Below are 10,060 nucleotides of genomic sequence, written 5' to 3' on the forward strand. Positions count from 1 at the left end.
TAACAAAGTAATTTATTTAATGCCATTGATGCCAAAACTTAATTATCAGCAGCCATTATACCAGTATTCAGTGTCACATGACCCTTCAGAAGTCTTTTTAATATACTGATTTAGTGGTCAAGAAGCTTGTTGTGCAGCTTAATATTTTGTGGTAAATTTTCTTCAGCATTGATTGCTTAAAATATAAATCTTTTGTAAAATTGTAATTGTCTTTACTGTAGCTTTTAATGTATATTTTCTAAAAAAAAGTATTCATTCCTTATACACACACACACACACACACACACACAAAACTTACTGACTTCAAAGTTTTGAGCGGGGAGTGTATGTATTTAAATATTTGACAATGCATGTGACTAACTTGCTTTTTGTGTTCAGGTGCAGCACAATGCACAGGTCGAGCACTCAGAGTTTAACACCATCAATGATGATGAGATGCTAGCAGCTGTGCTGGAGATGAGTCGCCACGACACTAGCCCTGATGACGAGCCAACCAGCAGCCCAGACACAGGGTTTGGAGATGCTGACGGGCAGGACCTGACTCATCAGTTGGACCTTCTGGATGGAGAGAAACAGCCTGCAGGTAAACTAGAGTTTTAACTAGTGGTCGACCGATATGGGTTTTTTGACAGCCGATGCCGATATCTTGGAAAGCAGGGTGGCCGATATAAAGCCGATATTTGAAATCAGTCACGAGTTTAAAGTTTGTCGATCATTCGTCTCCAGTGAAGCTGAATTCTCCCTCCTGTCCGTATTCAATTCGCACGGACCATAGGACCGACCGTCACCGAACACGCGATCATGCAGGTCACATGCACACTTCACAAGATCTCAACTAGATTCGACTAAGTCTGCAAGGTTTGTGAAATTAAATGTTCATTAGTCATTCAAAGATTTGTTTAAATTATATAAATGCGTATTTGCGGAATGCTGACGGCAAACGAGAAAGTATTATAATGTTTGCCTTTAATAATATTAAAGCTATCGTTATAATACTTTTTTTGTATACATTTTAATTCCTTTGTTTAACAGTTCTATCTGATTATTAGATAGACTTCTATCCGTATTAGACAGAACTGAATGACAACAGCGAACAAGAGGGAGAATGTGAGCACTGTGTGCTCAGGTGCTGCTGCAGCCGTTCTTGGCGCCGTCAAAATAAAAGTCCCGCCTCGAACACATCGGCCAAACAGAAAAACTTATCGGCCGATATTTGAAAAATGGCAGATATTGGCCGATATATCGGTCGACCACTAGTTTTAACTAGGTTTCATGCTTGTATTCCCAGCCTACAATGTCTAGAGTTGTGTGTGTTTATTGTTTGGTTTGTGTCTAGATGCTCTGGAGTCTCTAGATCTGACCATGGATGAGAATAAGGAGAACCAGACGCCTGAAGGTGTGCAGGGAGAGCTGGACTGGGTACAGCAGTACAGTTTAGACCAGGAGCGAGAGGAACAGGAGCTGCAGCAGGCCCTCGCACAGAGCCTACAGGAACATGTAAGGACCATGATACACATCTTATCCACACTACTGCTACATTCGCTTTAAATAAATCTATCCATTATTTCTATGTTTTATGAATTTAAAAAGATTGTAATCATCATAATACTTGTTGTGGACTTTACAATTCTTGATCTTGTGAATTTTTAACCTAATGTAATTTTGTCAGTCATTTGTGTCTTTGTGTTTATTTGCTGATGAAGCACAGCCAAACTTAGAGGTCATCCTGTTTGAGTTTTTATTTTTGGGTGAATCTCATTGAACCGGTCAATAACATGTCCAGGTCATATTTCACTGCAAAATCAAAAGAACATAATTGTGGTGTGTTTTGAATATGAAACATTTTTAGGACAGTTTTAAAATCTTGATGAATCTATTTGTTGGAGAAGGGGAAAAAAACAAAAAAAAACAAAACTTGTATTACAATTATGGGAGTGACCTTTGAGAATAATGGGAATTTCAAAATATCTTAAGTAAAACTAAATATATTCTTGGATGCATTATGGTTATGAGACTTATAAGAGAGGATCTGTTTTACTGTGCCAAAAAAAAAAAAAAATCTTAACAGGCTTCATTTTGTTCAAGATATACTTTGTATTTTTTTCATATTATTGCCATATTATAATCACCATCTTGGTCTTTTAGCACAATCTTCTTAGCAACTGTACTTTTCCAGTGTTGTTCATCCTTGACGTCAGCACAACTTAACTGATGATGATAATGATTGTTGTACAATGAATATTATCTGTGTTAATTGCACAGGAGGCGAGAGAGATGAGGGAAGATGATGATCTGAAGAGAGCCACTGAGCTCAGTCTGCAAGGTCAGTATGACACCCAGAACATTGTGTTCTGTGTCACATTATCTTGGTTAATGTGAATGTTTGCATTGTAGAGTTTAATAACTCTTTGCCGGAGCTGCTGTGCTCTGATGACGACTCTGGAAATGAAGATGGTCTGGATATGGAGTACAGTGAGGCTGAAGCTGAAGAGCTCAAGAAGAATGCTGAGGTGGGTCTGAGACCCTCGGTGCGGTTTGAGAAGTGACAGTTTTCTGGGCATAGTTTTAATGATCGTGTAATGATTTGTTGTTTAGACTGGAGAGCTTCCGAACTCTTTCAGACTCATCAGTGTGGTCAGTCACATCGGCAGCAGCTCATCATCAGGTACTGATATCTTTTAGCTCATGTTGTTTTTGCACTGCAGACCAAGTACAGTTTCATCAGGTGCTCTTCGTCTCTTTCCTCCTATAGGGCATTACATTAGTGATGTGTATGACATGAAGAAACAGTCCTGGCTCACATACAATGATCTGGACGTCTCCCGCACACAGGAGTGCACTGTTCAGAGAGATCGTGACAGGAGCGGATACATCTTTTTTTACATGCACAAGTAAGTCTTTTCTTTCGTGATGCATGTTGAGCCATGTTGCTGTCTCATGGTAATCTAGGAATGAGTCTTATTAATTTTTTTATCTTTTTTTGTGAGAAGTTCTCTTGTGTGGATAAATACAAGTAATCCATGTACAGTGGGGCAAATAAGTATTTGATACACTGCCGATTTTTCAAGTTTTCCCACTTACGAAGAATGGAGAGATCTGTAATTTTCATCGTAGGTACACCTCAACTGTGAGAGATGGAATCTAAAAAAAAAAAAATCCAGAAAATCACATTGTATGATTTTTAAATAATTAATTTCCATTTTATTGCATGAAATAAGTATTTGATACAATAGAAAAATAGAACTTAATATTTGGTACAGAAACCTTTGTTTACAATTACAGAGGTCAGACGTTTCCTGTAGTTCTTGACCAGGTTTGCACACACTGCAGCAGGGATTTTGGCCCACTCCTCCATACAGGTGTTCTCCAGATCTTTCAGGTTTTGGGGCTGTCGTTGGGCAACACGGAGTTTCAGCTCCCTCCATAGATTTTCGATTGGGTTCAAGTCTGGAGACTGGCTAGGCCACTCCAGGACCTTGAAATGCTTCTTACGGAGCCACTCCTTAGTTGCCCTGGCTGTGTGTTTGGGGTCATTGTCATGCTTTGGTAGGTGATCAAATACTTATTTCATGCAGTAAAATGGAAATTAATTATTTAAAAATCATACAATGTGATTTTCTGGATTTTTTTTTTTGATTCTGTCTCTCACAGTTGAGGTGTACCTACGATGAAAATTACAGATCTCTCCATTCTTTGTAAGTGGGAAAACTTGAAAAATCGGCAGTGTATCAAATACTTATTTGCCCCACTGTATATTAGGGCTGGGTAAAAAAAATATTGATTTCTCAATCGATTGATCGATATTCATTTTTACGAAACTGTATCGATTCTTAAAGGTGACATATTATGCCCCTTTTTACAATATGTAATATAAGTCTCTGGTGTCCCCAGAATGTGTCTGTGAAGTTTCAAGCTCAAAATACTCCACAGATCATTTATTATTAGAATAAGTTCTCATTCACACAAGTTTACGTTAAAAACACACGAGTTACAAAAACAGTGAAAGTCAGATTTTCATGATATGCCACCTTTAAATCACTTAAATTGTGGGAAGACGTCAATATAACAGCTTATAACAACTCTACAGAGGAGCATTTTGCTAAATATATGCACCATATAACGCATTCATTATAATTTTTACTGTTCTTCAATATTTATGACAGCCACCATTTAAATGTTTATATTAAAAAAAACATTAAAAAAAAAACATATTGGAGTAGAAATCTAATTATTACTATTTATATGTAGAAATGTGTAATTGTAGTTAGTATAATAATTTTAATATTTTAAAAACTGTGTAATTTTAGTGTTTGTATACAAATCAGTTAATTTGAACCTTTAATATTGCAGGAATATAGTACCAACTAACTCTCATGTATATTTTACAGCATTAGTTGAGATTTTTTTTTTCTTCCTTGAGGAAATTTGTCATGTACTGTACCTGATATATATCCAAAATAATCTAAATTGAATCTGAATGTAATCAAATCGCAAGCTTGTGCATATTAGTGAACGAGACCCAGTGTTTGTGAGGATGGTGGTGTTGTGATCTGATGAGATGTGTTTGTGTTCAGAGATGTGTTTGAGGAGCTGTCTGAGCTGGAGAAGGCAGGAGGGAACGGTGAAGCCGGTCGCACAGTGCTGCAGCCGCTATAAACACTCTGGTACGCTTCTAACATCCCATCCGGTGGATCCTTCTGCTGACGAACAGCTGAACTGAGCCAGGGGTAAACGTTCAGTACTACTGAAGACCAATCCACACACACATGCACCTACTTTGGGCACTTTTCCTTTTCTATTTCTCTTTCACGTTTCCCATTGCTCCCTGTGAAATACTGTTGCCATATTAAATGTAGACTTGCAGTTAGATGGGTAAATGTTCTAGAAACTCATAGATACTAAATGTTTATGGGGAAAAGCAAAGAAAATAAATAAATGTATAAATATAGAAAGCATTTTGAGTTTCTCAGAAGGTGTAACTTCAACCTCAAGGAAGTTGCTCTTTTGGTTTTTTTTTCTTTCTTTTGTTTAAATATTTTGTTGAAAAGACCCTCTGGTAAACTTTTGCATTAAGAAATATTGAGAGCTTGTTCTCTATCATTTTTTTTTTTCCCTTTCCCCTCTGCAAATTTTAAATTTCTGATCTATTGCATATAAAAATTTATTCTTGTATATGTTTGGGTGGAATATGGGGTGTCTGTCTTGTTTGATATGCAGCTGAAAATGTGGTGCAATATTTGCTTTGCCAGTTGGCTTTTATATGACCTATAGTGATGAAGAGAGACTTGGAATAGTACTGATTTATATTCAAGGCTTTACTGATGACTGTTTGTTGTTTTATTCTTATTTTATAAACGTTAATCTAACAAGCTCCGTGGTATGGCTGTAGCTTGTCTTTTTTTAAAGATCTCACTTTAAGAATCTTTATGCCTCTCCAACATCTACAGATCTAGTGAAATAATTTAGTTTTTTCTACTCTATAGAGCTTTACAGTGTGAAGTTGCACAGCCATTGTGTAGAATATCTTCAGAAAGACCTCAAATGAAAAACGCTCACACATCTTTACTGAATATTGGAAGCATCGGATGAGAGTGCTTCACATGAAGTCCGCGGATATTATTTATTTTAGGATCTTGTTCTTTGTCGGATTTGTACTGTACTGTCCTTCTCATTTTCATGTCTTTGGTAACCACTGCATTCATGTTTTCTGTTCTGATCATCCGAGTAGGTTCATGGAAGAGTGGGACTTGTTTGGACATTGTGTGTATGGTGTTCTCTGAAACAGTGGTATAAGCTCTACTTAATTGCTTAGTATTCGGACTTCCTTAAACACATTTTAAATAAAATTTATTTAGAAAAAAAGGAGTTTGTTTCATTTGGCTTTAATTCAGACTTCTCAGTAGTGCGTGTTAGCAGCAAATGTGTTCCCCGACCCATTTACGGCCCAGGAGTTTCTTTCGAGAATCAGTCTGGTGTGTATCGTCGTGCGTCCTACGCGCTTCTCTTTGTGAGTGGCTCGAGGTGGCTGCCTGTTAGCCTGTTGAACTCGCTGAGAATGTAACTTTCTTTCTGCTGCATCTGTCAAAAAAAAAAAGAAAATATAAAATATTTATATAGGCTAACAACTGATAGTCAAACTACTTATAAGAAGATGGGCTATTTGTTACAAAAGGTTCAGTTCAATAGTCCAACTACACAATGCTTTTTTTTTTCTCACTCTAGCAGTGACTTCTCATTTAAAACCTTGACTTACTGTATTTTTGCAAGTTGCAATATTTTTAATAGCCCTTGGGTAACAGGTGCACACAATAAAAAAAAACAGGACAATTGTCAACTATAATTTAGGTAGAAGGCTATTTTCCATAGTATTTAATGCCATTTGATAGTATGTACATTTTATTTTTTTATATTGTGGATATTACTGAATATCGAAAGAGTTGAGAATCACTGCTTTTTAGTTCTGTTCTCATTTTGTTCCTACAAGCAATTTATATATTTTTCAGCCATTAGTGTGACAGACTAGAGCCAATCCTCTAATGAAATGTAAATGAGTCCTACCTCATTCCACTCCTCTTCAGTTTCGTGTCTGTATCCCAGTAAGTGGCAGATTCCATGAGCTGTGACCACCTGCGCAACACCACAAAAAAAGCCATTTGAACAAACCTTTATGAAATTCCTGCCAGGCTACAGATATAAACGTGATGAAACTACACATCTCTCTTACTGTAAGTGCTTCATGAAGATCCTGGGAAGTCTCTTTACACTGTTGCATTACATACTCTACACCTAAGAAGATGTCGCCTAAGTTATACTCATCTCTTTGGAGGGCACATGGGATTTTGCCTGGCCTCAGATCCTTGAAAAATGACAAACTTCAGCCATTATTTTTCCTTTAACTGGTAAGACATGGGTTACTTCAACTGCCACCAAAAACAAGACATGCTCTAGCCACCTGTCAACGGCCAGTGTTTATATATAACACATTTCAGGCCATGTATATAGCCAAATAAAAAATCAAGCGTGACAGCAGCTGTACCTCATAGTAAGGGAAGGACAGCACATCTGTGGGTTGGTTCTTTTTCCTGTAGATGTGGTTGATGCGTTGAATCCTGCGGTTGTCCACACATATGATGCCTATGTCAAACTTCTGGACCCCAAAGATGTGCCTCAGGATCGCCACATCTTTGCGCAGTTTGGAGCGTCTCAGGGGAACCACATTCTGCAGATTCCGCAGAACTACACCCATAGTGAAAGTAAAATTAAATACAATAAATAGAACCTAAAATCCACACAACCTGCTGGGGTTTTTTTTTTTGCACTTGTCACCTTTCACAAGGTCACTAGGAATGTATAAACGTATTTACTTTGCTGCCTACGGACAAAAAAAAACGTCTATACGTATTAAGGAAACTTCTGTGAACATATAACAAGATCATTTCGACAAAATTACCCTGGTCCCGACTTCACCCTGGCCATTGATTTGGAAACTGAAAGTGCGCATGCGCCAATCGTTCATTCGCACGTGTGAACAGGAAGTTGAAAAAAAGTGTCAAAATAAAAGTTCTGTCATTGTGTTATCAAAAACGTCGAATAGTTCAAATCTTTTCTGAATGATTGAATAACGGATTCTTGTAATAGCAACTCAACCTTTTTTATATACATGTGTACAATATGTATACCTGTTTCATTTAACTTCGTATTTATTTCGAAAGCGCAGTGACGTTAACTAGTCACAGGAAGTAGAAACTGAACTTCCAGGATTGGTTGCGCGTTCATGTTGGAGGTCACTTTGCTGTAAAATAAAAAGGTAATTATTCTGCTATTTAACACACTTACAAAAGATTTACACCGCTTTTCGTGTAAGTTTACTTTAGTTTAAACTAGAGGCAGGATTTATTTGCTACTGAACCGCACCAGAGTCGGTGTTTGCGGCTTAGTTGTCATAAGCTGGTTCGCTTGTGTTGTTTATGTTTGTATATGAACACTTCAGTCGTTTAACACGACTGGACAGCTAATTAGTGAAACCATTTAGGTACAACTAACTGATCTGTTGCAGTCTCAAAATACGCATTTAACCGCCCCTATACCCAAACTTTAGCCTACATTTTAACCATAAGTTTTGGGTGACTCTCTCATTTGAATCGCCTCGTTCATAAGCTCATCAGTGGAGTGATTCAGGTGAGTCGACTCGAGTGACTCGAACTTGACACACTGAAAGAGACACTGCGTAGCTTCCTAATTCTACAACTGTTGCATTAATTATGGTGAGATGTCTTCAACAGCAGTCATGGGTGGGGATCACGGACATGGCAAATTGTCCATGCCAGACTACAAAGTGTGGAAATGGGAAGGAACGCCGCTGGAAATGACCCAGCAGAGGCTTGCTCGAAGAGGACTCCGGGACCCCTGGGCTCGGTAAGATCATCGAGTTTCAGATACTTGCTCCTGAATTGTTTGCCTGGAGTCCTCTATAACATGCACCATGACATTAGTATCTGAATGTATAGTGTGCTTTTAAATTCTGGCTCACCCCTGTGTATTGCGATTAGACTTATATAAGTGAGTTATAAAGGAATAGTTCACCCAAAAATTAATTAAATTAAAAGGGCATCCGTGATGTAGGTGAGTTTGTTTCTTCATCAGAACATATTTGGAGAAATTTAGCATTATATCACACTTGCTCACAAATGCAGTGAATGGGTGCCGTCAGAATGAGAGTCCAAACAGCTGATAAAAACATCACAATAATCCACGCGACTCCAGTCCATCAATTAACATCATCTGATGTGAAAAGGTGTGTTTATAAGAAACAAATCCATCAAGACGTTTTAAATGTAAAAGCATCACTTCTGGGTGAAATACGAGTCCATAATCCATAATATCACTTCCTCCAGTGAAAATGTCCATCTCCTGTTCTCCTCTCACATCAAAATCCACCCACATATTTGATTAGAACTATTTTAGACCGTTTTCTCTTGTAAACGGTGCTTGATCTGTGCATATTTCTCTCTTTATTCAGACAAGACCCTTTTTCACTGGAGAAAGCAATATTATGAATAGAGGACTCGTATCTTAGCCAGAAGCAACCGTTTTAAAGTAAAAAAACAAAACAAAAAACATCTCGATAGTATTTTTTTCTTTCAAACATGCACCGTTTCACTTCACAAGATGTTAGTTGATGGACTGGAGTGCTGTGGATTGTGATGTTTTTATCAGCTGTTTGGACTCTCATTCTGACGGCACCCATTCACTGCAGAGGATCCATTGCTGAGCAAGAGATGTAATGATAAATTTCTCCAAATCTGTTCCTTTGAAGAAACAAACTCTACAACAGTCTACTTACTACATCTTGGATGACCTGAGGGTGAGTACATTTTCAGCAAATTAAAATTTTGTTTTTGGGGTGAACTATCCCTTTAAATTGAACAGGAATTCTCTTAAAGTGACTTCTAGGCCATCGTTTCAGTGCATTCAGTCTTATATTATCATCAAACAGTCAAATATGTTATAAAGTGTTGATTAAAATGTTTAATATTTAAAACTCTTCTGTACATTTAATGTCAGCAGTGCTTTATTATTTTAGTTTTATAGAACAGGACATTATGAAAGTAAGAAAATGAAGGGCCTAAAGGATGACAACGTTTGTTTTCGCAGGAATGAGGCGTGGAGATATACGGGCAGCTTTGGCGTCCCAGTTACCTTCCGAGACGTTCTCCTCCGTGGATTTAAGACAGGATTCGCAGCATTTGCAGTGGCACTGGCAGTGGAGTATGCTTTCTTCCCTCCAAAGAAGTCAGAGCACTAATAGCGTGGCTAAAGCTCAGTAGAGCCAGTCGCTGCCGGACTCTGTGTTTGCTGCAGGTTTTAAGCCTGTTGTTGTCTATCCATGAAGACGTTAGCCCATGAAAGGCTTCCTAATACCTGTGCTCATTCATGGTTATCTTTCCTTTGACCATTCTGTAAAATAAATATAAATTAATTGAATTGGGCTGGGTATGTTTATTGGCTATTATAGTCAACCTTTAGAACTTAATTTAACTTGAAATTACTATTGTAAAAT

General features: G+C 37.7%; 3 protein-coding genes across 6 annotated transcripts in view; 2 read left to right on the plus strand and 1 right to left on the minus strand.

Annotated features, from left to right (window-relative positions):
* The window catches only part of LOC107752606 (ubiquitin carboxyl-terminal hydrolase 37-like), a 14,620-nt gene extending 9,210 nt beyond the window's left edge, over positions 1 to 5,410 (plus strand). Inside the window, exons 18-24 of the mRNA XM_016568618.1 lie at positions 379 to 583; positions 1,337 to 1,497; positions 2,263 to 2,323; positions 2,395 to 2,510; positions 2,596 to 2,665; positions 2,753 to 2,891; positions 4,575 to 5,410. Of these exons, the coding sequence (XP_016424104.1) occupies positions 379 to 583; positions 1,337 to 1,497; positions 2,263 to 2,323; positions 2,395 to 2,510; positions 2,596 to 2,665; positions 2,753 to 2,891; positions 4,575 to 4,656 (834 nt within the window). The 3' untranslated portion in view covers positions 4,657 to 5,410. The remainder of the gene's footprint in view (positions 1 to 378; positions 584 to 1,336; positions 1,498 to 2,262; positions 2,324 to 2,394; positions 2,511 to 2,595; positions 2,666 to 2,752; positions 2,892 to 4,574) is intronic.
* ybey (ybeY metalloendoribonuclease) lies at positions 5,028 to 7,510 on the minus strand. 2 transcript variants are annotated; one of them, XM_016568596.1, is made up of 5 exons: positions 7,451 to 7,510; positions 7,037 to 7,372; positions 6,725 to 6,856; positions 6,559 to 6,627; positions 5,028 to 6,078 (listed from the first exon to the last, which is right to left on the minus strand). In XM_016568596.1, exons 2-5 carry the CDS (start codon positions 7,244 to 7,246, stop codon positions 5,992 to 5,994), a joined length of 498 nt encoding a protein of 165 aa, XP_016424082.1. In that variant the 5' UTR covers positions 7,247 to 7,372; positions 7,451 to 7,510; the 3' UTR covers positions 5,028 to 5,991. The 2 variants fall into 2 exon arrangements, with proteins under 2 accessions (XP_016424082.1, XP_016424081.1); XM_016568595.1 differs by having other exon boundaries at positions 7,037 to 7,508.
* A 78-nt stretch (positions 7,511 to 7,588) lies between these two features.
* Positions 7,589 to 9,984, plus strand: LOC107752587 (NADH dehydrogenase [ubiquinone] 1 beta subcomplex subunit 3-like). Of its 3 annotated transcripts, none has more exons than XM_016568598.1 (3): positions 7,589 to 7,807; positions 8,286 to 8,415; positions 9,655 to 9,984. In XM_016568598.1, exons 2-3 carry the CDS (start codon positions 8,288 to 8,290, stop codon positions 9,803 to 9,805), a joined length of 279 nt encoding a protein of 92 aa, XP_016424084.1. In that variant the 5' UTR covers positions 7,589 to 7,807; positions 8,286 to 8,287; the 3' UTR covers positions 9,806 to 9,984. The 3 variants fall into 3 exon arrangements, with proteins under 3 accessions (XP_016424084.1, XP_016424083.1, XP_016424085.1); XM_016568597.1 differs by having other exon boundaries at positions 7,591 to 7,807; positions 8,283 to 8,415; XM_016568599.1 differs by lacking the exon at positions 7,589 to 7,807 and adding an exon at positions 8,158 to 8,178 and having other exon boundaries at positions 8,283 to 8,415.
* Positions 9,985 to 10,060: the final 76 nt, after the last annotated feature.

The sequence above is a fragment of the Sinocyclocheilus rhinocerous genome, unplaced genomic scaffold (assembly GCF_001515625.1).
Source record: "Sinocyclocheilus rhinocerous isolate Xijiao unplaced genomic scaffold, SAMN03320098_v1.1 scaffold1222, whole genome shotgun sequence".
Lineage (NCBI taxonomy): Eukaryota > Metazoa > Chordata > Actinopteri > Cypriniformes > Cyprinidae > Sinocyclocheilus > Sinocyclocheilus rhinocerous.

Excerpts from the sequence above, each read along its gene's own strand:
- ybey (XM_016568596.1), bottom strand. The coding sequence starts at position 7,246 with ATGGGTGTAGTTCTGCGGAATCTGCAGAATGTGGTTCCCCTGAGACGC. Across the intron at positions 6,628-6,724 it reads ATCTTCATGAAGCACTTACA|GTGGTCACAGCTCATGGAAT; the intron begins GTAAGAGAGATG and ends GGTGTTGCGCAG. Across the intron at positions 6,079-6,558 it reads CTGAAGAGGAGTGGAATGAG|ATGCAGCAGAAAGAAAGTTA; the intron begins GTAGGACTCATT and ends TTTTTTTGACAG.
- LOC107752587 (XM_016568598.1), top strand. The coding sequence starts at position 8,288 with ATGGGTGGGGATCACGGACATGGCAAATTGTCCATGCCAGACTACAAA. Across the intron at positions 8,416-9,654 it reads CTCCGGGACCCCTGGGCTCG|GAATGAGGCGTGGAGATATA; the intron begins GTAAGATCATCG and ends TTGTTTTCGCAG.